General features: G+C 42.0%; 1 protein-coding gene across 8 annotated transcripts in view; it reads right to left on the bottom strand.

Moving 5' to 3' along the window:
- PAQR5 (progestin and adipoQ receptor family member 5) overlaps positions 1-26,507 on the bottom strand; it is a 96,462-nt gene that overhangs the window by 32,642 nt on the left and 37,313 nt on the right. The window contains exons 1-5 of one of the 8 annotated variants that reach the window (XM_040342207.1): positions 25,320-25,487; positions 15,310-15,364; positions 12,212-12,348; positions 11,250-11,377; positions 908-1,113 (exon numbers count right to left, since the gene is read on the bottom strand). In XM_040342207.1, the coding sequence (XP_040198141.1) occupies positions 908-1,113; positions 11,250-11,377; positions 12,212-12,262 (385 nt within the window). In that variant the 5' untranslated portion in view covers positions 12,263-12,348; positions 15,310-15,364; positions 25,320-25,487. The other 7 variants (XM_040342201.1, XM_040342209.1, XM_040342208.1 and 4 more) reach the window with 7 other exon arrangements.

Here is a 26,507-nt window from a genome sequence, read left to right as displayed (position 1 = left end):
ATACGAACCGTATAAAACTAAATGAACTCCGAAAAAGAATTAATCGGGATAAATGAATTGAACTAAAACAAATTTATGGAAATAACGAATCGAAATGTAACAAAAAACTAATAGCCAGGTTCAGAGAGAGCGCCGCATCTTTAAAGGCCCGCGTAGCGTATCGTATTTACGCTACGCCGCCTTAAGTCAGAGAGGCAAGTACTGTATTCACAAAGCACTTGCCTCCCAAGTTACGGCGGCGTAGCGTAAATGGGGCCGGCGTAAGCGCGCCTAATTCAAATGAGGATGAGGGGGGCGTGTTTAATGTTAAAGTTTGGTGACCCGACGTGATTGACGTTTTTTACGAGCGGCGCATGCGCCGTCCGTGGACATATCCCAGTGTGCATTGCTCCAAAGTACGCCGCAGGGACGTATTGGTTTCGACGTGAACGTAAATTACGTCCAGCCCCATTTAAGGACGACTTACGCAAACGACGTAAAATATTCAAATTTTGACGCGGGAACCACGGCCATACTTAACGTTGGCTAGGCCAGCTATTTGTTGGAATAACTTTACGCCGGAAAAAGCCTTACGTAAACGACGTAAAAAAAATGCGCCGGGCGCACGTACGTTCGTGAATCGACGTATCTAGCCATTTACATATTCTACGCCGAACTCAACGGAGGCGCCACGTAGCGGCCAGTGGGAAAATTGCACCCTAAGATACGACGGCGTAGGAGACTTACGCCGCTCGTATCTTAGCCTAATTTAAGCGTATCTGGTTTCCAGAATACGCTTAAATTAACGCCGGCGTAGATTCAGAGTTATGACGGCGTATCTACTGATTCGTCGGCGTAAACGTACCTGAATCTGGCTATAAACACACACATTTTTTTCGTTCTGCACATGTGTATTGTAGAGACTCACCAAGACTGTAGAGACTCAGCGCTCCATAGTCCAGGAAGAAGCAGATGTGCCTGGCCTGGGTAGACATGACACTGAAGGTGTGCGCGATGGTGGACATCATTGGATAGATGCAGCAGGAGACCAGGAAGATGAACAGGGGCCACATAAACGGGTCTTGTAGGGACCCTGCAGAGATCAGGACAGACCCCAATCTCCATAAGAAGTACCTGCAAATACAAAGAACACAATGTATACATTTATTCCGTACAAAGCCCTATGTACAGTTATCAACCCCCTTCAATACCGGGCACTTTTACCCCCCTTCCTGCCCAGGCCAATTTTCAGCTTTCATCACTGTCTTGCATGACATTTTTATACATATTTCGGTGGTATTTAACCACTTTAGGCAGCTAAAAGACCCGGACAGTTTTTGCGTTTTTCGGCACTGCGTCGCTTTAACTGACAATTGCGCGGTCGTGCGACGTGGCTCCCAAACAAAATTGGCGTCCTTTTTTCCCCACAAATAGAGCTTTCTTTTGGTGGTATTTGATCACCTCTGCGGTTTTTATTTTTTTGCGCTATAAACAAAAATAGAGCTACAATTTTGAAAAAAATGCAATATTTTTTACTTTTTGCTATAATAAATATCCCCCAAAAATATATACAAAAAAAAAAATAATTTTCCTCAGTTTAGGCCGATACGTATTCTTCTACATATTTTTGGTAAAAAAAAAAATAAGCGTTTATCGATTGGTTTGCGCAAAATGTATAGCGTTTACAAAATAGGGGATAGTTTTATTTATTTTTTTTACTACTAATGACGGCGATCAGCGATTTTTTTCGTGACTGCGACATTATGGCGGACACTTCGGACAATTTTGACACATTTTTGGGACCATTGTAATTTTCACAGCAAAAAATGCATTTAAATTGCATTGTTTATTGTGAAAATGACAGTTGCAGTTTGGGAGTTAACCACAAGGGGGCGCTGTAGGAGTTAGGGTTCACCTAGTGTGTGTTTACAACTGTAGGGGGGTGTGGCTGGCTGTAGGTCTGACGTCATCGATCGTGTCTCCCTATAAAAGGGGTCACTCGATCGATGCAGCCGCCACAGTGAAGCACGGGGAAGCCGTGTTTACATAGGGCTCTCCACGTTCTTCAGCTCCGGGGAGAGATCGCGACGGAGCGGCTATAAACGAATAGACGCGCCCTCGTCCCGGATCGCTCCCCGTGGGTATCCGACCGCCGCATGTACCGGGGGGGGGGGGGTCCCGATCGGACCCCCGACCCGCGGAAAGGCAGGGACGTACATGTACGCCCATCTGCCTGTACGTGCCATTCTGTGGACGTACATATACATGCGGCGGTCGGCAAGTGGTTAATGAAACGGTCGTGTATACGCGGCATGACAGCATTTTTTCATGTAGTATCCAATAATATTTACATCCAGTGATATTTCGGTGTGACCCAACGTGGCCATCATTCATCATATTACACAACACACACAAAAGGTGGAGAAGATTGTGTTCTGAAGGTTATAATTGCCGTGTTCTGTCACAGAGCCAAGTCTGGTTACAGCGTGATAAGGAGATTTCAGTGTGGAGGGAACGCAATATATCGGTAAAGGTGCATCGAGTACTTGGGAAAGCACAACTGTCCCTGATTTCGAGGGACAGTCCCCGATTCTGAGAAATGTCCCCCTCATGTGTCCCTCGTTTTGGTCTGATCTCTATAGTTGTATATAAAATACACAAGTAGCCAGATTCACGTAGACGCGCCTAACGTTAGGCAGGCGTAGCGTATCTCGTATACGCTACGCCGCCGTAAGTTAGAGAGGCAAGTGCTGTATTCACAAAGCACTTGCGTCCTAAGTTACGGCGGCGTAGCGTAAATGTGCCGGCGTAAGCGCGCCTAATTCAAATTGTGAAGAGGTGAGCGTGTTTTATGCAAATAAAGCATGACCCCACGTAAATGAAGTTGCGCCGTCCGTGGACGTAACCCAGTGCGCATGCTCCAAATTACGCCGCAAAGACTCATTGCTTTCGACGTGTACGTAAATTACGGCCAGCCCCATTCACGGACGACTTACACATAAAAATTAAAAAATTAGACGCGGTTCCGACGTCCATACTTAACATTGGCTGCGCCATCTTTTTGGTGGATTATCTTTACGCCTTACGTAAACGGCGCATCTTAACTGCGATGGGCAAGCGTACGTTCGCGAATAGGCGTATCTCGCTGATTTACGCATTCTATGCGTAAATCAGCGTACACACCCTTAGCGGCCAGCGCAAATAGACAGCTAAGATACGACGGCGCATGGCGGTCGTATCTTAGCAACATTTAAGCATATCTCAATTTGAGAATACGCTTAAATATACGACGGTGCAGATTCGGAGTTATGCCGGCGTATCTACTACCTGAATCTGGCTATTTATATCTGTCAACAACTGTTTCCCAGAGCTAAACCTTTCATCTGATTTCTAAATTGATACATTTGTACATAAAAAAAAAAAAAATTATAAAAAAAGGGGGGGGGGGGGTTGCCATCCAGGCCCCTGGGGACCTCTGAGCTCCTTACAGGTGTACTGCCTGTACCCCCCTGATGGCGGCCCTGCATGCAGATGAAGATTCTCGGCACTTCACCATAACTTCCAGCTATGAATAAGGCCAAGGGAGAAACGTGTCAGTCTTGCTCTGGTTATATTTTCAATAAAGGATTTACTGGAGGTTACGTCAAAGTGCAGGGAGTCTTCTTTATCTTAATATCCCTGTATAGTGGGACATTTTCTTTGAATACGAAAAAAAGCAGAAAGATTTCTTCCAACACTTTCACACTTCGTGAAAGAAAATCAAAAACTGGACCAGACAACACCCGGATGAGTAGAAATGATCTGATCATCCTCAGGCATGTTTATTTTTTCAGTTGACATTAGCAACAGCTTGTGTTCTGTCAGGTGGAGAGGTGTGGGGGTGGCAGCGGCTTTAGAGGGGAGAACAATGGGAATCAGAAAGGGTGTGAAAACCTGTCCTGCCACAGCCTACAGGTATTGTACTATATTTATATCTATCTATCTCTATCTATCTATATCTATCTATAGTATCTCTATCTATACCTATATTTATCTATCTATCGATCAGTGAAAAGAATGTCCCTTACATTGGTGATCAGTGAGAAGAATGTCCCTTACATTGGTGATCAGTGAGAAGAATGTCCCTTACATTGGTGATCAGTGAGAAGAATATCCCTTACATTGGTGATCAGTGAGAAGAATGTCCCTTACATTGGTGATCAGTGAGAAGAATGTCCCTTACATTGGTGATCAGTGATAAGAATGCTCCTTACATTGGTGATCAGTGGGAAGAATGTTCCTTACATTGGTGATCAGTGGGAAGAATGTTCCTTACATTGGTGATCAGTGGGAAGAATGTTCCTTACATTGGTGATCAGTGAGAAGAATGTTCCTTACATTGGTGATCAGTGAGAAGAATGTCCCTTACATTGGTGATCAGTGATAAGAATGTCCCTTACATTGGTGATCAGTGGGAAGAATGTTCCTTACATTGGTGATCAGTGAGAAGAATGTTCCTTACATTGGTGATCAGTGGGAAGAATGTCCCTTACATTGGTGATCAGTGGGAAGAATGTTCCTTACATTGGTGATCAGTGGGAAGAATGTCCCTTACATTGGTGATCAGTGGGAAGAATGTCCCTTACATTGGTGATCAGTGAGAAGAATGTTCCTTACATTGGTGATCAGTGGGAAGAATGTTCCTTACATTGGTGATCAGTGAGAAGAATGTCCCTTACATTGGTGATCAGTGGGAAGAATGTTCCTTACATTGGTGATCAGTGAGAAGAATGTCCCTTACATTGGTGATCAGTGGGAAGAATGTCCCTTACATTGGTGATCAGTGAGAAGAATGTCCCTTACATTGGTGATCAGTGGGAAGAATGTCCCTTACATTGGTGATCAGTGGGAAGAATGTTCCTTACATTGGTGATCAGTGGGAAGAATGTTCCTTACATTGGTGATCAGTGAGAAGAATGTCCCTTACATTGGTGATCAGTGGGAAGAATGCCCCTTACATTGGTGATCAGTGAGAAGAATGCTCCTTACATTGGTGATCAGTGAGAATAATGTCCCTTACATTGGTGATCAGTGAGAAGAATGTTCCTTACATTGGTGATCAGTGAGAAGAATGTTCCTTACATTGGTGATCAGTGGGAAGAATGTCCCTTACATTGGTGATCAGTGGGAAGAATGTCCCCTTACATTGGTGATCAGTGGGAAGAATGTTCCTTACATTGGTGATCAGTGGGAAGAATGTCCCTTACATTGGTGATCAGTGAGAAGAATGTTCCTTACATTGGTGATCAGTGAGAAGAATGTCCCTTACATTGGTGATCAGTGGGAAGAATGTCCCTTACATTGGTGATCAGTGGGAAGAATGTCCCTTACATTGGTGATCAGTGAGAAGAATGTCTCTTACATTGGTGATCAGTGGGAAGAATGCTCCTTACATTGGTGATCAGTGAGAAGAATGTCCCTTACATTGGTGATCAGTGAGAAGAATGTTCCTTACATTGGTGATCAGTGAGAAGAATGTCCCTTACATTGGTGATCAGTGAGAAGAATGTCCCTTACATTGGTGATCAGTGGGAAGAATGTTCCTTACATTGGTGGTCAGTGGGAAGAATGTCCCTTACATTGGTGATCAGTGAGAAGAATGTCCCTTACATTGGTGATCAGTGGGAAGAATGCTCCTTACATTGGTGATCAGTGAGAAGAATGTTCCTTACATTGGTGATCAGTGGGAAGAATGTCCCTTACATTGGTGATCAGTGAGAAGAATGTTCCTTACATTGGTGATCAGTGAGAAGAATGCTCCTTACATTGGTGATCAGTGAGAAGAATGTTCCTTACATTGGTGATCAGTGAAAAGAATGTCCCTTACATTGGTGATCAGTGGGAAGAATGTCCCTTACATTGGTGATCAGTGAGAATAATGTCCCTTACATTGGTGATCAGTGAGAAGAATGTCCCTTACATTGGTGATCAGTGAGAAGAATGTCCCTTACATTGGTGATCAGTGAGAAGAATGTCCCTTACATTGGTGATCACTGAGAAGAATGTTCCTTACATTGGTGATCAGTGAGAAGAATGTCCCTTACATTGGTGATCAGTGAGAAGAATGTCCCTTACATTGGTGATCAGTGAGAAGAATGTCCCTTACATTGGTGATCACTGAGAAGAATGTTCCTTACATTGGTGATCAGTGAGGAGAATGTCCCTTACATTGGTGATCAGTGGGAAGAATGTCCCTTACATTGGTGATCAGTGGGAAGAATGTTCCTTACATTGGTGATCAGTGGGAAGAATGTTCCTTACATTGGTGATCAGTGGGAAGAATGTTCCTTACATTGGTGATCAGTGAGAAGAATGTTCCTTACATTGGTGATCAGTGAGAAGAATGTCCTTACATTGGTGATCAGTGAGAAGAATGTCCTTACATTGGTGATCAGCGAGAAGAATGTCCCTTACATTGGTGATCAGTGAGAAGAATGTCCCTTACATTGGTGATCGGTGAGAAGAATGTCCCTTACATTGGTGATCAGTGAGAAGAATGTCCCTTACATTGGTGATCAGTGAGAAGAATGTTCCTTACATTGGTGATCAGTGGGAAGAATGTCCCTTACATTGGTGATCAGTGGGAAGAATGTCCCTTACATTGGTGATCAGTGAGAAGAATGTTCCTTACATTGGTGATCAGTGAGAAGAATGTCCTTACATTGGTGATCAGTGAGAAGAATGTCCCTTACATTGGTGATCAGTGGGAAGAATGTCTGGAAAATGGTGGACTCCTTGCTTGCCTGGGTCTTTTTGAAGATTTTACAACACATATAAATGGAGGTCATTCATTGAAGGGACTTGCAAAGACCAAAAGAAGGAATTAGGTGAGATTCAGAAGAGTGTAGAGACAGAAAAGATCCAGAAAAAAAGCAGTTCAGAATGTGGAAGATCTGTAAAAAAAAAAAAGAGAGAAAGCCGAGTCACTGGCCGTCCACAACGGAAAGTCTAGTTTGGAGAAGACAGAAGACAGAAGAGACTCAACAACAAGAATGACAAAGACCAGCAAGAAATTCTCCAATCAGATCCATCACAGCATCCTCTAGACCTGCGGTGGGCACTTCATTTTCCCAAAGGGCCACGTGAGAAACTGGGACTCTTGTGGAGGGCCCAACCAATAGGTAGACCTTTTCATTTAGGCTGGATTTTTTTACATAACATACCTTTAACCTTCACAACAACAATACAGTAATACTGGAAATTAGACACGTGCACACTGAAATATTTCATTTCGGAATTTCGTTTGAAAAATAAAATTTAGTTACTTCCGAAATTCCTTTTTATTTACTTTGTTTCGTAAAAAAATGCATTCATCCGAAAATCCGAATGAATGAAGGACGAATCTGTCATTGAAGGCTTATGGTGTCCGTCGGATGTTCTAAGAAGATTCGACGGAGGAGCGAAACTGTACGACGCCGCGATCGTACATTTCCGGTCGAATGCTCCGCCCACAAGCTATAGAAGAATTCTAATGTTGTATGACACTAGTAATAATTATATTTATTCATTATTATTACTAGTCAACCAAAATTCTTCTATAGCCTATGGGCGGAGCAATGGACCATAAATGTATGATCGCGGCGATCGCATGTTTTTCGCTTCTTCGTTGAATCTTCATGTCTCTTTTTTTTGTAAAATTATTTTTATTGAATTTTCAAAACACGTATACAATAACAGGCCACATACGTGACCAACATTGACCGGTTAAAACACAAAGACCGGTGTACAAAACCAGAACATAACAAAAACAAAAAAAAAAAGGGGGGGGAAGGAAGGGGGGGGACAGAAATGCTCGCATTAAACACCGTCAACGTTCGCTGAACGGACTAGGATGAACAGAAATGAGATGGGGTCAGAGCACAACCGATCCCCCCCACACAATATACATAAGACTCTTCCGCCTACACCCAGCTCCAGTGCTAAACCAAGGGACGTATGGCCCCATTTCCTCTCAAGGAGCCCATCGATAACAATAGATTACCACAAGATCCTCCACAAAAGTGCACAGTCACCCCTATGTGTATAGGTTATATTTCTCCACAATTCCCTCCTACAGGAGTCCCCGACCACTGCAGCTGCTGGACACTCTTCATGTCTCTTTATTGTCATATCTTTTCTCTCTCCGTCGACCCTTTTCTCTCTGCGTCGACCCTTTTCTCTCTCCGTCGACCCTTTTCTCTCTGCGTCGACCCTTTTCTCTCTCCGTCGACCCTTTTCTCTCTCCGTCGACCCTTTTCTCTCTCCGTCGACCCTTTTCTCTCTCCGTCGACCCTTTTCTCTCTGCGTCGACCCTTTTCTCTCTGCGTCGACCCTTTTCTCTCTCCGTCGACCCTTTTCTCTCTCCGTCGACCCTTTTCTCTCTCTGTCGACCCTTTAATCTCTCTGTCGACCCTTTTCTCCCTCCGTCGACCCTTTTCTCCCCCTGTCGACCCTTTAATCTCTCTGTCGACCCTTTTCTCCCTCCGTCGACCCTTTTCTCTCTCCGTCGACCCTTTTCTCTCTCCGTCGACCCTTTTCTCTCTCCGTCGACCCTTTTCTCTCTGCGTCGACCCTTTTCTCTCTGCGTCGACCCTTTTCTCTCTCCGTCGACCCTTTACTCTCTCCATCGACCCTTTTCTCTCTCCGTCGACCCTTTTCTCTCTCTGTCGACCCTTTAATCTCTCTGTCGACCCTTTTCTCCCTCCGTCGACCCTTTTCTCCCCCTGTCGACCCTTTAATCTCTCCGTCGACCCTTTTCTCCCTCCGTCGACCCTTTTCTCCCCCTGTAGACCCTTTTCTCTCCCTGTCGACCCTTTTCTCTCCCTGTAGACCCTTTACTCTCTCTGTCGACCCTTTACTCTCTCCGTCGACCCTTTACTCTCTCCGTCGACCCTTTTCTCTCTCCGTCGACCCCTTACTCTCTCCGTCGACCCTTTACTCTCTCCGTCGACCCTTTTCTCTCTCCGTCGACCCTTTTCTCTCTCCGTCGACCCTTTTCTCTCTGCGTCGACCCTTTTCTCTCTCCGTCGACCCTTTTCTCTCTCCGTCGACCCTTTTCTCTCTCCGTCGACCCTTTTCTCTCCCTGTCGACCCTTTACTCTCTCTGTCGACCCTTTTCTCCCTCCGTCGACCATTTTCTCCCTCCGTCGACCCTTTTCTCTCTCCGTCGACCCTTTTCTCTCTCCGTCGACCCTTTTCTCTCCCTGTCGACCCTTTACTCTCTCTGTCGACCCTTTTCTCCCTCCGTCGACCCTTTTCTCCCTCCGTCGACCCTTTTCTCTCTCCGTCGACCCTTTTCTCTCTCCATCGACCCTTTTCTCTCTCCATCGACCCTTTTCTCTCTCCGTCGACCCCTTTCTCTCTCGACCCTTTTCTCTCTCGGTCGACCCTTTTCTCTCTCTGTCGAATCTTTTCTCTCTCTATGTCGAATCTTTTTTCTCTCTATGTCGAATCTTTTCTCTCTCAAATGCCGAATCTTCATGTCTCTATAATGTTAACTCTTTTCTCTCTCTGTCGACTTTTTTCTCTCTATGTAGAATAATCTCGGACTAATAGAGTAAGGTTAGGCACATTCAACCGCAGGTTCGATAGACACAGATCGCTATTGTCAGTGTCATGTCGAATCTTCTATCTATATCTAATTGTTGTCGCAACAAAACGAAAATAAAGCATTTTTTATGTCGGATCTTTCGGATTTCGGATTCTGCGCATTCTTTATCGTTTGTTAAAACGAAAGCGAAAATCCCAGAAATTCGGACGAACACGAATGCGCACGTCTACTGGAAATGTGCATGTTTTGGGGAATGTTGAAGACCAGTAATAAGTGTCCCAATAATAAGCCTAATTAACTTTTATTTTGGACGGGTGGAGAGCAGGACCTGGCAACCCCTTCCCACATGCCCTCACCTGCATCATATCCTTGTTGTCCACCTCCCATGCTCTGTCCCAGTTGCTCGAGGGGGCGATGCCACCCCACCTGCATGACTGAAGCAGCTCAGAAGTGAAACTGCTGCCATCTTGGCAAACCGGTGGCCAACAAGGGTGGAAGCACAGCCACCGCCATCTTGTTGACTCGCCAACACTTATTCACAGTTATTTTCTAAATTTCCGATTGACCTCATCCGGGCCGAACAGGGCCGTCTTTAATAATGATTGGACCCCGGGCAAAAAAAATCTCCAACTGCTCTGAGACATACAATCAGAGTCAAGGGCGGATCCAGAGTCTAGTCTCGGGAGGGGCACTGCCAGAAAATAAGGCGTTCCTAACAGAACTCATTTAGGTGTCCGATGTGTCCGCTGCAATGTTTCAGTACCGCTAAAAAATCAATGATCGCCGCCATTACTAGTAAAAAATATTTAAATATAAATGCCATAAATCTATCCCATAGTGTGTAGACGATTGTCAGAGACTGCAGACATGGTACAAGGGATGGTCAGAGACTGCAGACATGGTACAAGAGATGGTCAGAGAATGCAGACATGGTACAAGAGATGGTCAGAGACTGCAGACATGGTACAAGGGATGGTCAGAGACTGCAGACATGGTATAAGGGATGGTCAGAGACTGCAGACATGGTACAAGGGATGGTCAGAGACTGGAGACATGGTACAAGGGATGGTCAGAGACTGCAGACATGGTACAAGAGATGGTCAGAGACTGCAGACGTGGTACAAGGGATGGTCATGGTACAAGGGATGGTCAGAGACTGGAGACATGGTACAAGAGATCAATACAGCCCCACTTTTGTATATGAATGCAGCCCCGCTGTATATATAAATGCAGCCCCACTTTTGTATATAAATGCAGTCCCACTTTTGTATATAAATGCAGTCCCACTTTTGTACATAAATGTAGCCCCACTTTTGTATATAAATGCAGCCCCACTTTTGTATATTAATGCAGTCCCACTTTTGTATATAAATGCAGCCCCACTGCAGGTGAGTCATTTGTACACAACAATAGGGCAGAGCTGGACAGCATTAGTAGCAGCACTTCACATTGATGTATCAGGACACAGCACAGGACTAAATCTTCAAGGGAAAAGATAATTTAAACAGGGATAGTTGGCAAGTATAAGCCAGCTGCTTTGGGCCCCACAACAATGACAGGGCTCCTTTTGCCCTGCCTTAAAGACGGCCCTTGGGGGTCGAACAGGAAAAGCCAAATAGGTCGGGTGTGGCCCCACGGGCAGTAAAGTGCCCAGGTCTGCTCTAGACATTTGCAGGTAGCATCTGTGGAATGGAATTCTTACCAGGATGGTAGAAAGTGTGTCCAGATGTTAAGGGTCTCGTTGGTCATCTGGAAGAGACTTAGGACACAAGCCAAGGCAGAGCTGCGAGGGGAGCGGTATCCACATATAATGCTATCTTCATGGAACACCTGAGACACAGAGAGAAGGCAGATTGTGAAGGTTATATAGAAAATATATATTAAAACAGACAGGCCCAGATTCACGTACGAGTTACGCCGGCGTATCTCCAGATACGCCGTCGTATCTCTGAGTCCGAGCCGTCGTATCTTGGCGCCTGATTCAAAGAATCAGATACGCCAGAATTTGTATAAGATACGACCAGCGTAAGTCTCCTACGCCGTCGTATCTTAAATGCATATTTACGCTGGCCGCTAGGGGCGTGTACGCCGATTTACGCCTAGAAATATGTAAATCAGCTAGATACGCCAATTCACGAACGTACGCCCGGCCGTCGCATTACAGATACGCCGTTTACGTTAGGCTTTTCCCGGCGCAAAGTTACCCCTGCTATATGAGGCGTAGATGAGGCGTACCAATGTTAAGTATGGACGTCGGGCCAGCGTCAATTTTCGTCGTTTGCGTAAGTCGTTCGCGAATAGGGCTGTGCGTAATTTACGTTTGCGTCGAAAACATTGGCTTTTTGCGGGTTAATTTGGAGCATGCGCACTGGGATACTTTCACGGACGGCGCATGCGCCGTTCGGAGAAAGCGTCATTTACGCGGGGTCACCATACATTTACATAATACACGCCCACATCTTCCACATTTGAATTAGGCGGGCTTACGCCGGTCTATTTAAGCTACGCCGCCGCAACTTTGCTTTGAGAATACGGCACTTGCCTCTCAAAGTTGCGGAGGCGTAACGTAAATAGGATACGTTATGCTCCTGCCCAAAGATGCGCGCTTCTACGTGAATCCGGGGCCACAGATTTCATCTTTGGTGTCCATTTCTTGGTACTCACCTTGGGCACTTGCTGAACGGTCAACAATCTGGGTAGCTTCAAGGTCAGCATGGCGCTGGCTCAGGGGTTATCCTCCCCGCTCTCACTGTTAATTCCGCTCTCGTGGCCGGGTTTTGCCAATATGGAGTCTCGGTGCGCTGCGAACACATAAATTGTATCACTCAAACAGTCTCCACTTTTATAGTATTCCACTCATAGAACCCGAACGCGCTCTGTACGCCCCGTCTCTTTATTACGTGTTCATTCCACACCTTATCTGTTTGCACATTCCTTTTTCAAAGTCAATTACAGAGCAGGTATCACTCCATAAACAATAGGGCCACCTGCCAGTTATAAAAAAGGACACAAAGCACCCAACACTCCTAGCAAGCCCGGACTGGCCATAGGGAATACCGGGCATATGCCCGGTGGGCCGCATGTCACGTCTCCCCCCCAGTGTAACATGCAGGGGGTCCAGAACTGTTAGGGGGGTGTCTGTGTAACAAACTGTGGGGGGCTGTGCAATGTAAAGGGGTCTAGAGGTGCAGGGTGCTATGTAATGTAAAGGGGTCCAGAGGTGCAAGGTGCTGTGTAATGTAAAAGGGTCCAGAGGTGCAGGGTGCTGTGTAATGTAAAGGGGTCCAGAGGTGCAGGGTGCTGTGTAATGTAAAGGGGTATAGAGGTGCACGGTGCTGTGTAATGTAAAGGAGTCGAGAGGTGCAGGGTGCTGTGTAATGTAAAAGGGTCCAGAGGTGCGGTGCTATGTAATGTAAAGGGGTCCAGGGTGCTGTGTAATGTAAAGGGGTCCAGGGTGCTGTGTAATGTAAAGGGGCCTAGAGGTGCAGGGTGCCGTGTAATTTAAAGGGGCCCAGAGGTGCAGGGTGCTGTGTAATGTAAAGGGGTCCAGGGTGCTGTGTAATGTAAAGGGGTCCAGAGGTGTGGTGCTGTGTAATGTAAAGGGGTCCAGGGTGCTGTGTAATGTAAAGGGGTCCAGAGCTGCAGGGTGCTGTGTAATGTAAAGGGGTCCAGGGTGCTGTGTAATGTAAAGGGGTCCAGAGGTGCAGGGTGCTGTGTAATGTAAAGGGGTCCAGAGGTGCAGGGTGCTGTGTAATGTAAAGGATCCAGAGGTGCAGGGTGCTGTGTAATGTAAAGGGGTCCAGAGGTGCAGGGTGCTGTGTAATGTAAAAGGGTCCAGAGGTGCGGTGCTGTGTAATGTAAAGGGGCCCAGAGGTGCAGGGTGCTGTGTAATGTAAAGGGGCCCTGAGGTGCAGGGTGCTGTGTAATGTAAAGGGGCCCAGAGGTGCAGGGTGCTGTGTAATGTAAAGGGGTCCAGAGGTGCAGGGTGCTGTGTAATGTAAAGGGGTCCAGAGGTACAAGGTGCTGGAACCCCACATCCCATCACTCCCCCCCCCCCCCCCCCCCCCCGCTTCTCAACTTGAAAAAAATCAGCATCACCCCCCCCCCCCCCCCCACACTTTTTTCCATTTTGCTTGGGGCCCCCAAAATTCCTTCCTGTGTAAAATGTGAATGGTGTCCAATGTGTCCACCATAATGTCGCAGTCATGAAAAAAAATCGAAGATCGCCGCCATAACAAGTAAAAATAATAATAAAAATGGTAATTGTAGACGCTATAACTTTTTTTGCGCAAACCAATCAATATACACTTATTGCGTTTTTTTTTTTTACCAAAAATATGTAGAAGAATACGTATCAGCCTAAAAAATTTGCTTTTAATAAAAAAAAATGTGGATATTTATTATAGCAAAAAGTACAAAATATTGCGTTTTTTTCCAAATTGTTGCTCTAATTTTTTTTATAGCACAAGAAAAAACAAAAAAAAAAAAAACGCAGAGGTGATCAAATATCACCAAAAGAAATCTCTATTTGTGGGAAAAAAAGACGTCAATTTTGTTTGGGAGCCACGTTGCACGACCGCGCAATTGTCAGTTAAAATGACGCAGCACCGAATCGCAAAAAGTGGCCTGGTCATTTGGCAGCCAAATGGTCCGGGGCTGAAGTGGTTAAGATCATCAGCGGCAGCGCCATTTATTCCCTTACTGCACGTGTACGTTATACATACTACAGCAAAGGAAATATAGGTCCTTATTGTTGAACTTTTGTCCCGGATATGTAACACTGCACACATAATAATAATAATAATAATAATAATAATAATAATAATAATCCCTATTTTAGCAACATTACATCTAAAAAATAACTAAAAGCTGAAACAAATAATAAAATAATCTTGTATTTGTTGCTGTTTATTATTGTTGACGACAACAACAATATTATTATGTTCTATTAGGTGGTATTGACAGTTATTAATAATAATATTAATAATAATAATAATAATAATAATAATAATAATAATAACTGTCAACACCACCTAATACAACATAATAATAATAATAATATTATTAATGCAGTATATTGTTGTTGTCATTAACAATAACAAACAACAGCAACAAATACAAGATTATTTTATTATTTGTTTGTAGCAATATTATTATATTTGTTTTATCATTCTATTGTATTAATATGGTTATTGTTATACTACTACTACAAATATAGAATAAAATAATAATAATAAAAAAACAAATATTATTATTATGTCATATTTTATTATGTATGTTTTTTTGTTTTATTATATTGTATTATGCTTGTAATACTAATACTAATACTAATACTAATACTAATACTAATAATAATAATATTATATTGTTGTTGTCATCAACAATAACAAACAGCAACACATACAAGATAATTTTTTTATTTGTATTATGCTTGAAGGTATATTATTATTATATTTGTTTTATCATTCTATTGTATTAATATGGTTATTGTTATTATACTACTACTACTACTACCACTACTACAACCTACTACAAATAAAGAATAATAAAATAATAATAATAATAAAACAAATATAATATTATTAATATTACTACAAGCATACAATTTAATATAATAAAACAAACAACATACATAATAAAATATGATAAAACAAATATAATAATAAGAAAATACAATATAAAACAAATAATATTACTACAAACAGAAGACAATATAATAAAACGAAAATAACAACAACAATAATACAATAAAGAAAGTTTACCGCTCAGAGGTCCCAGAGAACAGCAAATTGGAGTCCAAACACTTGGGTGCAGGCACTGCAATAGTATGCAAAAATGTATAAGAAAGAACCGGGACGGCCGCACTCCAAAAATAAAAATGTCTTATACATTTTTGCAAAAATAATACAATATAATAAAACAAATATTATTATTATTATTATTATTATATTTGTTTTATTATATTGTATTATTTTTGTTGTTATTTTTGTTTTATTGTCTTCTGTTTGTAGTAATATTATTTGCTTTATTATATTGTATTATTATTTTTTATTATTATATTTGTTTTGTCATATTTTATTATGTATGTTTTTTTTTATTATATTAAACAACATACATAATAAAATATGATAAAACAAATATAATAATAAGAAATTACAATAAAAACAAATAATATTACAACAAACAGAAGACAATATAATAAAACTAAAATAACAACAAAAATAATACAATATAATAAAACAAATATTATTATTATATTTGTTTTATTATATTGTATTATTTTTGTTGTTATTTTTGTTTTATTGTCTTCTGTTTGCAGTAATATTATTTGTTTTAATATATTGTATTTTTTTATTATTATATTTGTTCTGTCATATTTTATTATGTATGTTGTTTGTTTTATTATATTAAATTGTATGCTAGAAAAAAATCAACAGAGGCATGTAGTTGCCAACATCCCTTATTAGTGAAAAATGGAAAACCTCAAAAAAGGGGGCGGTATTTTCAGGGCAACAAAAAGTTGAACTCAAAAAGTCATAAAAAAATATACAAATGTATTACATAATATAAATACATTTGAAAAATAGAATAATGCAGCAAAAAAAAAATATAAAGGATTCGCCCAGGTTCACACTGGGTGCGATTTCATTCGATTTGAGATGCGATTTCACATGTGAAATCGCATCTCAAATGCCGCCAATTGTCGGCAATGGCGCCGTCCTAATCGGTGCGACGCCGCATCTGCGGCGCTGCACCGATTTCAAAAAGTAGTTCTTGTACTACTTTTTGCGATTTCGGGCCGCGATTTACATAGACATCTGTGCAGAAACCTGCACAGATGTCTCTTAAATCGCGGCCGAAATCGGGACTGCCGGCGGGAGTGAAATCGTGCGAGATCAGCTGAACTCGCACGGCTTCACTCCCGCAGCCCAGTGTGAACCAGGGCTTCAAAATAGAAATGTGACAATGACACTGTCCGTCATTGGATATCCGTCACCAGACCAACTGATGACAAGTATTGATATTATGTAATAAATTTGAATATTTTTTATGACTTTTTTTAGTTCAATTTTGTTGTGTCCCTGAAAATCCCGCCCCTTTTGAGGTTTAAATTGTATGCTTGTAGTAATATTAACAATAATATTATTATATTTGTTTTATTATTACAACAACAACAACAACAACAACAACAACAACGCAAACTTAATACAATATTATAAAACAAAAATAATACAATATTATAAAACAAAAATAATACAATATAATAAAACAAAAATAACAATAATAATAATGATTGTATATAATATTACTCAAAGAGAAATATAAAGAATATATAGAACTTAATAGGGCGTGATAACGGTGGGGTGTACAGGGTCGGAGCGACTACCTTTTTTAAATATTAGCCCCTATTTAGGTTTAATTTGCTGCCATGAGCAATTTTCACATTCTACTTCCTGCAGCTGTTAGAAATCTGCTGTAAAGGACAGAAGAGGCCACTTCCTACATCTCCTGTGCGGAGAATCTTCAGATTCAATGGCACCAATCTTCAGATTCAATGGTTGTATATGATATGTTATATTGTATTATTTTTGTTGATATTTTTGTTTTATTGTCTTCTGTTTGTAGTAATATTATTTGCTTTATTATATTGTATTTTTTTATTATTATATTTGTTTTGTCATATTTTATTATGTATGTTGTTTGTTTTATTATATTAAACAACATACATAATAAAATATGATAAAACAAATATAATATAAAGAAAATACAATATAAAACAAATAATATTACTACAAACAGAAGACAATATAATAAAACTAAAATAACAAAAATAATACAATATAATAAAACAAATATTATTATTATTATTATATTTGTTTTATTATATTGTATTATTTTTGTTGTTATTTTTGTTTTATTGTCTTCTGTTTGTAGTAATATTATTTGTTTTATTATATTGTATTTTTTATTTTTAATATTTTTTATTATTTATTATATTAATATATATATATAAATATTATATATATATAGATATATATATATATATTATTTATTATATCAAATTGTATGCTAGAAAAAATCAACTCATGTACAGAGGCATGTAGTTTCCAACATCCCTTATTAGTGAAAAATGGAAAACCTCAAAAGGGGCGGGATTTTCAGGGCAACAAAAAGTTGAACAATATTATAAAACAAAAATAATACAATATAAATAAAACAAAAATAATACAATATAAATAAAACAAAAATAATACAATATTATAAAACAAATATAATACAATATAAATAAAACAAAAATAATACAATATAATAAAACAAAAATAACAATAATAATAATGATTGTATATGATATTGCTCAAAGAGAAATATAAAGAATATATAGAACGTATTACGGCATGATAACGGTGGGGTGTACAGGGTAGGAGCGACTACCTTTTTTTAAATATTAGCCCCTATTTAGTTTTTTTTTGCTGCCATGAGCAATTTTCACATTCTACTTCCTGCAGCTGTTAGAAATCTGCTGTAAAGGACAGAAGAGGCCACTTCCTACATCTCCTGTGCGGAGAATCTTCAGATTCAATGGTTGTATATGATATGTTATATTGTATTATTTTTGTTGATATTTTTGTTTTATGGTCTTCTGTTTGTAGTAATATTATTTGCTTTATTATATTGTATTTTTTTAAATTATTATATTTGTTGTCATATTTTATTATGTATGTTGTTTGTTTTATTATATTAAATTGTATGCTTGTAGTAATATTAATAATAATATTACATTTGTTTTTTTATTATTATTTATTATTTTTATTATTATTATTATTATTATTATTATTATTATTATTACAACAACAACAACGCAAACTTAATACAATATTATAAAACAAAAATAATAATACAATGTAATAAAATATAATAAAACAATAATAACGGTTGTATATGATATGTTATATTGTATTATTTTTGTTGATATTTTTGTTTTGTTGTCTTCTGTTTGTAGTAATATTATTTGCTTTATTATATTGTATTTTTTTTATTATTATATTTGTTGTCATATTTTATTATGTATGTTGTTTGTTTTATTATATTAAATTGTATGCTAGAAAAAAATCAACTCATGTACAGAGGCATGGAGTTGCCAGAATTCCCTTATTAGTGAAAAATGGAAAACCTCAAAAAAGGGGCGGTATTTTCAGGGCAACAAAAAGTTGAACTCAAAAAGTCATAAAAAAATATACAAATGTATTACATAATATAAATACATTTGAAAAATAGAATAATGCAGAAAAAAAAAATATAAAGGATTCAAAATAGAAATGTGACAATGACACTGTCCGTCATTGGATACCCGTCACCAGACCAACTGATGACAAGTATTGATATTATGTAATAAATTTGTATATTTTTTATGACTTTTTTTAGTTCAATTTTTTGTTGCCCTGACAAATCCCGCCCCTTTTGAGGTTTAAATTGTATGCTTGTAGTAATATTAATAATAATATTATATTTGTTTTATTATTATTATTACAACAACAACAACAACAACAACAACAACAACAACAACGCAAACTTAATACAATATTATAAAACAAAAATAATACAATATAAATAAAACAAAAATAATACAATATAAATAAAACAAAAATAATACAATATAAATAAAACAAAAATAACAATAATAATAATGATTGTATATGATATTACTCAAAGAGAAATGTAAAGAATATATAGAAGGTAATACGGCGTGATAACGGTGGGGTGTACAGGGTAGGAGTGACTACCTTATTTAAATATTAGCCCCTATTTAGGTTTTAATTTGCTGCCATGAGCAATTTTCACATTCTACTTCCTGCAGCTGTTAGAAATCTGCTGTAAAGGACAGAAGAGGCCACTTCCTCAATCTCCTGTGCGGAGAATCTTCAGACATCCATACTTTTCTATCCAAGGAGTCCGGTTGGGTTCTGACGCCCGGACCGGACGCCTACCTTGTCCGGCTCTCTAATCTTCCCATAATCCGGATCCTCTCTTGGTGCCAGGCTCTGGATGACCCAACGGATGGAAAAGCGAGTCCTCCGCACACACCCACACTTCTCCACCTCTACCGACAAATCTCCTCCACACACCCACTTCTCCGCCGACAAATCTCCTCCACCTGCCTGTCAAGTGAACGTCTGTTTGTAATTCAATGTCATGTCCTCACAGCATTGAAATAAAGAGGAATATTTCACTGGTTAATCAGTAATCAAAAAAATGGGAAGGGCGAGTTAAAATGTAATTGGGAAAAAAAAAATCAATCTCCTCCAGCTCTGGGATTGACGAGCGCGCGGAGGGCGACTACGTGACCAGGGCCGACGGGTGAACACTGGAAGCCTGACCCTAAGAGCTCACGCTTCAATCTATAAAACCCAATGACGTAACGACCTCAACTGACACTGAAGACGTCGGTTACTTCCCATGTAGAGCAGGTTTAATCCCCACCCTGCCCTTTGCCTTTCATACACACCCAGAGCTGTGCTGCATGCCTGGGAACAATGGTGGAGCAGCTGCCAATAACACCGGAGAGACATGTCACCGAAAGAGAGAGGAATTCATTATTATAAAGAAGAAAAACAAACTTCTAAGAAAGAAAAGCTTCAAAAAAACGTACTTTGATCAGCCATAACATTACGACCACCCACTAGGGGCGTCACCTTTTCTTTACGTCAATCCCGAACACTTTAGCGGCGCAAAGCAATTTATTTGAGAGCGTAAACGATACATTTATCTTGCGAATAAATAACATTTCTAATCATGTAAAAGTTAAATCACAAGAGTCCCCCCTTTACATCAGAGTTCCCCTTTATACCCGAATCTACAGAGTTCTCCTTTTACATCTGAACTCGCAGAGTTCCTTTAGATCAGGGGTCTTCAAACGACGGCCCTCCAGTTGTTCAGGAACTACAATTCCCATCATGCCTAGTCATGTCTGAGAATGTCAGAGTTTTACAATGCCTCATGGGATATGTAGTTCCACAACAGCTGGAGGGCCATAGTTTGAGGATCCTTGCTTTAGATTGTAAAGGGGGGCTCTTGGGACTCTGGGGCAAGGGAGGGACTCTGGCTCAAGGGAGCAACTCTGGCGCAAGGAAGCAACTCTGGTGACTCTGGCGCAAGGGAGCGACTCTGGCGACTCTGGCGCAAGGGGGCGACTCTGGCTCAAGGGAGCAACTCTGGCGACTCTGGCGCAAGGGAGCAACTCTGGCGACTCTGGCACAAGTGAGCAACTCTGGCGACTCTGGCACAAGTGAGCAACTCTGGCGACTCTGGCGCCTACCCACCTCCATCAATGAGCCTTCCCTCCCCCACCTCCATCAAGGAGCCTTCCCTCCCAACCTCCACCAAGGAGCCTTCCCTCCCATCTCCACCAAGGAGCCTTCGCTCCCACCTCCATCAAGAAGCCTTTGCTCCCCACCTCCACCAAGGAGCCTTCCCTCCCCCACCTCCATCAAGGAGCCTTCGCTCCCCACCTCCACCAAGGAGCCTTCCCTCCCATCTCCACCAAGGAGCCTTCGCTCCCACCTCCATCAAGAAGCCTTTGCTCCCCACCTCCACCAAGGAGCCTTCCGTCCCCACCTCCATCAATGAGCCTTCACCCCCCCACCTCCATCAATGATCCTTCCCTCCCCACCTCCATCAATGAGCCTTCCCTCCCCACCTCCATCAAGGAGCCTTTGCTCCCCCACCCTCCATCAATGATCCTTCCCTCCCCACCTCCATCAAGGAGCCTTTCCTCCCCACCTCAATCAAGAAGCCTTCACTCCCCCCACCTACACCAAGAAGCCTTTGCTCCCACCTCCACCAAGGAGCCTTTCCTCCCTACCTCCATCAATGAGCCTTCCCTCCCCACCTCCATCAATGAGCCTTCCCTCCCCACCTCCATCAAGGAGCCTTCCCTCCCCACCTCCATCAAGGAGCCTTCCCTCCCCACCTCCATCAAGGAGCCTTTCCTCCCCACCTCCATCAATGAGCCTTTCCTCCCCACCTCCATCAATGAGCCTTCCCTCCTCACCTCCATCAATGAGCCTTCCCTCCCCACCTCCATCAATGAGCCTTCCCTCCCCACCTCCATTAATGAGCCTTCCCTCCCCACCTCCATCAATGAGCCTTCCCTCCCCACCTCCATCAATGAGCCTTCCCTCCCCACCTCCATCAATGAGCCTTCCCTCCCCCACCTCCATCAATGAGCCTTCCCTCCCCATCTCCATCAATGAGCCTTCCCTCCCCACCTCCATCAAGGAGCCTTCCCTCCCCATGTCCAATCAATGAGCCTTTGCTCCCCACACCTCCACCAATGAGCATTCCCTCCCCACCTCCATCAAGGAGTCTTCCCTCCCCATGTCCAATCAGTGAGCCTTGAACACCGATGACCTTGTCGCTGGCTCTCCAGTTTTCCTTTCTTGGACCACTTTTGGTCGGTCCTGACCACTGCAGATCAGGAACATCCCACAAGAGCTGCAATTTTCGAGTCAAGTGAACATATTGTCCCAGATGACATATTCAAGGCAAAAAAAAAGAAAAAAGAAGGAGGGCAAGTGTAAGGATTCGAGCGATTTTGACAAGAGCTGAATTATAATTGGCTGTGACCCAGTCATCTGGCCCATGTCAAATCATTACAATTGCCCTTTTTTTTCTTGCCTTCAACTTCAGGGCCAACATGTTCACTGGCTGTCTAATATATCCCACCCACTTTCAGGTGCCATTGTCACAAGATAATCAATGTTACCTGTCAGTGGTCATAAGGTTATGGCTGATCCATGTATACACCCAAGGCTTGCTGCATGTGACAAATTATATTCTGTGATATGTTGTAGCAACAGCTGCTAGTAATAGCGTATCTTTAACTGCTTGCCGACCGCCGCACAAACTTAGACGTCAACAGAATGGCACAGCTGCGCAAATGGGAGTATATATACGTCCCCTTTAATTTGCCACTGGCAGCACACTCGCGACCCTGTCGCAAGCTCTGTGACCGTGCCCGCGGGACCCACGGACTCGATGTCCGACGGTGTCTCGCGATCGGGTCACAGAGCTGAAGAACGGTGAGATGTCAGTGTAAACACAACGGGCTAGATTTAGATAGCCCGCCGTAAGTTTGTGCGGGCGTAGCGTATCTCAGGAACATCTCAGATACGCTACGCCGCCGTAACTTAGTGAGAATGGGGCTGGATTCACAAAGAACCTGCGTCCTAAGTTACGGCGGCGTAGCGTAAATCTGCCGGCGTAAGCGCGCCGAATTCAAATTGTGAAGAGGTGGGCGTGTTTTATGTAAATAAAACATGACCCCACGTAAATGACATCTCTTAACGAACGGCGCATGCGCCGTCCGTGAACGTATCCCAGTGCGCATGCTCCTAATCACGTTGCAAATAGTCAATGCTTTCAACGTAACTTACGCAAAGCCCTATTCGCGAACGACTTACGCAAACGATGCAAAATTCGACGCTGTCCCGACGGCCATACTTAACATTGGATACTCCTCATATAGCAGGAGTAACCTTACGCCGGAAAAAGCCTTACGTAAACGACGTAAAAAAAAATCCGCCGGGCGCACGTACGTTTCTGAATCGGCGTATCTAGCTCATTTGCATATTCTACGCCGAAATCAACGGAAGCGCCACCTTGCGGCCAGCGTAAATATGCACCCCAAGATACGACGGCGTAAGAGACTTACGTCGGTCGTATCTTAGCAAAATTCCGGCGTATCTTGCTTTCTGAATACAGAAAAAAAGATACGCCGGCGCATCCTAGAAGTTACGCCGCGTATCAACAGATACGCCGACGTAACTTCTTACTGAATCTAGCCCAACATCTCCCCGTTCTTCCTAGTGACATGTCGCTGATCGGCAGTCATCGGGAACATCGATCAGTGAAGGGTCATGGCAAGCCACGCCCCTTAACAGTTAGAATTACTCCCTAGGTCACACTTAACCCCTTCAACGCCCCCGACAGGTTAACCCCTTCCCTGCCAGTGTCATTTTTACAGCAGTCAGTGAATTTTTATAGCACTGATCGCTGTAAAAATGACAATGGTCAAAAAATATTAATAAAAATTCCATAAAACTATCCCCTATTTTGTAAACGTTATAACTTTTGCGCAAACCAATCAATAAACGCTTATTGGCATTTTTATTTTACCAAAAATACGTAGAAGAATACGTATCGGCCTAAACTGAGGGAAAAAATATATATATTTTGGGGGATATTTATTATAGCAAAAAGTAAAAAATATTGCATTTTTTTTCAAAATGTTCGCTCTTTTTTTGTTTATAGCGCACAAAATAAAAACCGCAGAGGTGATCAAATACCACCAAAAGAAAGCTCTATTTGTGGGGAAAAAAAGGACGCCAGATTTGTTTGGGAGCCACGTCGCACGACCGCGCAATCGTCAGTTAAAGCAACGCAGTGCCGAATTGCAAAAAGTGGCCGGGTCTTTCGCCAGCCAAATGGTCCGGGGCTGAAGTGGGCAGATCCACAAAGGTCTGCCCCGGCGCAGCGGATCTGAGATACACCTACGCCGCCTTACTTACTTTTTTTGGTTCGAATCCCCAAAGAATTTGCGCCGTAAGTCACGGCGGTATAGTGTATCTCAAGCGGCGTAACGGCGCGGAATTCAAATCGGCGATAAGGGGGCGTGTTTCATTTAAATGAAGTGCGTCCCCACGCCGAATGAACTGCGCATGCTCCATTTCTAAATTTCCCGCCGTGCATTGCGCTAAATGACATCGCAACGACGTCATTTTTTTTAACTTAGACGTGAATTACGTTCATCCCGATTCACAGACGACTTACGCAAAAAAATAAAAAAAATTCAAATTTCGAAGCGGGAACGACGGCCATACTTAACATGGCAAGTCTAACTATACGCCACAAAATAGCAGCTTTAAATATACGCCGGAAAAAGCCGTCTACAGGCGACGTAAGAGAATGCGTCGGCTGCGCGTACGATCGTGGGAAATAGCCAATTTGCATATCCGACGCGGAAAACTACGCGAATGCCACCCAGCGGACGCCGAAGAATTGCATCTTAGATCCGAAGCTGTACGCCTGTCGGATCTAACCCGGATGCCGTCGTATCTTGGTTTGAGGATTCAAACTAAAGATATGACGCGGGAAATTTGAAAGTACTCGCTCTGTGGATCTACCCCTATAAGTTTTGCGCAAACCAAATCGATAAACGCTTATTGCAATTTTTTTTACCAAAAAATAGGTAGAAGAATACGTATCGGCCTAAACTGAGGGAAATTTTTTTGGGGGATATTTATTATAGCAAAAAGGAAAAAATATTGAATTTTTTTTTTCAAAATTGTCGCTCTATTTTTGTTTATAGCGCAAAAAATAAAAACCGCAGAGGTGATCAAATACCACCAAAAGAAAGCTCTATTTGTGGGGGAAAAAGGACGCCAATTTTGTTTGGGAGCCGCGTCGCACGACCGCGCAATTGTCAGTTAAAGCGACGCAGTGCCGAATCGCAAAAACTGGCCGGGTCCTTTAGCTGCATTTCGGTCCGGGTCTTAAGTGGTTAATGAAGGTACAATATTTAGCAACTTATTGCTACACTTAGAGGCGCCTCTCTTCTCTTTTATACCCTGTAAATAAAATTCAAAATGCTTTGGATTACAAGCATGTTTCTGGAACGAGTTCTGCTCGCAATCCGAGGTGAACGGAACCTTACAGAGAAATTCATTAATGAAAAAGAAGAAAGCTGAAACAATGTATCTCCTTCCACACTCACCTTAGAAGCTCAGGGAGGACGCCCCCTTTACTCTCCCATCCTCGCGGTCGGTCTCACGTCCGCACTTTGACATCAGCCTTCTGTCGCCGTCTTCACCTTCTCCCTCCTCTGCCGCCGCTCTACTCCTCCTCACATGCTTTACATTCTGTCTGTTGCCCCAAACACTCAGGACTCGTCAGACTGGTTTTGTAGCGACCTAACTTGACGGAGCGCCGCATGGTGACAATCCTGTGTGACTCAATAAAAAAAATCAACGTACAAATCGCCGCACGCTCGTCCTTTCCAGAGCAAAGAACGTGAAAAAAAAATTATTACTACTAAAAAAGGGCCCTTTAAGAATTTATTTTAACCACTTAAGCCCCGGACCAATATGCAGCCTAAAGACCCAAGGTGTTTTTACAGTTCGGGACTGCGTCGCTTTAACAGACAATTGCGCGGTCGTGCGACGTGGCTCCCAAACAAAATTGGCGTCCTTTTTTCCCCACAAATAGAGCTTTCTTTTGGTGGTATTTGATCACCTCTGCGGTTTTTAGTTTTTGCGCTATAAACAAAAATAGAGCGACAATTTAGAAAAAAATGCAATATTTTTTACATTTTGCTATAATAAATATCCCCAAAAACATATATAAAAACATTTTTTTCCCTCAGTTTAGGCCGATACGTATTCTTCTACATATTTTTAGTATAAAAAAATCGCAATAAGCGTTTATCGATTGGTTTGCGCAAAATTTATAGCGTTTACAAAATAGGGGATAGTTTTATTGCATTTTTATTAAGTTTTTTTTTTTTACTACTAATGGCGGCGATCAGCAATTTTTTTTCGTGACTGCGACATTATGGCGGACACTTCGGACAATTTTGACACATTTTTGGGACCATTGTCATTTTCACAGCAAAAAATGCATTTAAATTGCATTCTTTATTGTGAAAATGACAGTTGCAGTTTGGGAGTTAACCACAGGGGGCGCTGTAGGAGTTAGGGTTCACCTAGTGTGTGTTTACAACTGTAGGGGGGTGTGGCTGTAGGAATGACGTCATCGATCGAGTCTCCCTATAAAGGGAATGACGCGATCGATACGCCGCCACAGTGAAGCACGGGGAAGCCGTGTTTACATACGGCTCTCCCCGTTCTTCAGCTCCGGGGAGCGATCGCGACGGAGCGGCTATAAACAAATAGCTGCGCCGTGG

Source organism: Rana temporaria, chromosome 3 (genome assembly GCF_905171775.1).
Source record: "Rana temporaria chromosome 3, aRanTem1.1, whole genome shotgun sequence".
NCBI classification, from domain to species: domain Eukaryota; kingdom Metazoa; phylum Chordata; class Amphibia; order Anura; family Ranidae; genus Rana; species Rana temporaria.
Note: the sequence above shows the minus strand (reverse complement) of the source record. Positions and strands in the feature narration are given on the sequence as shown.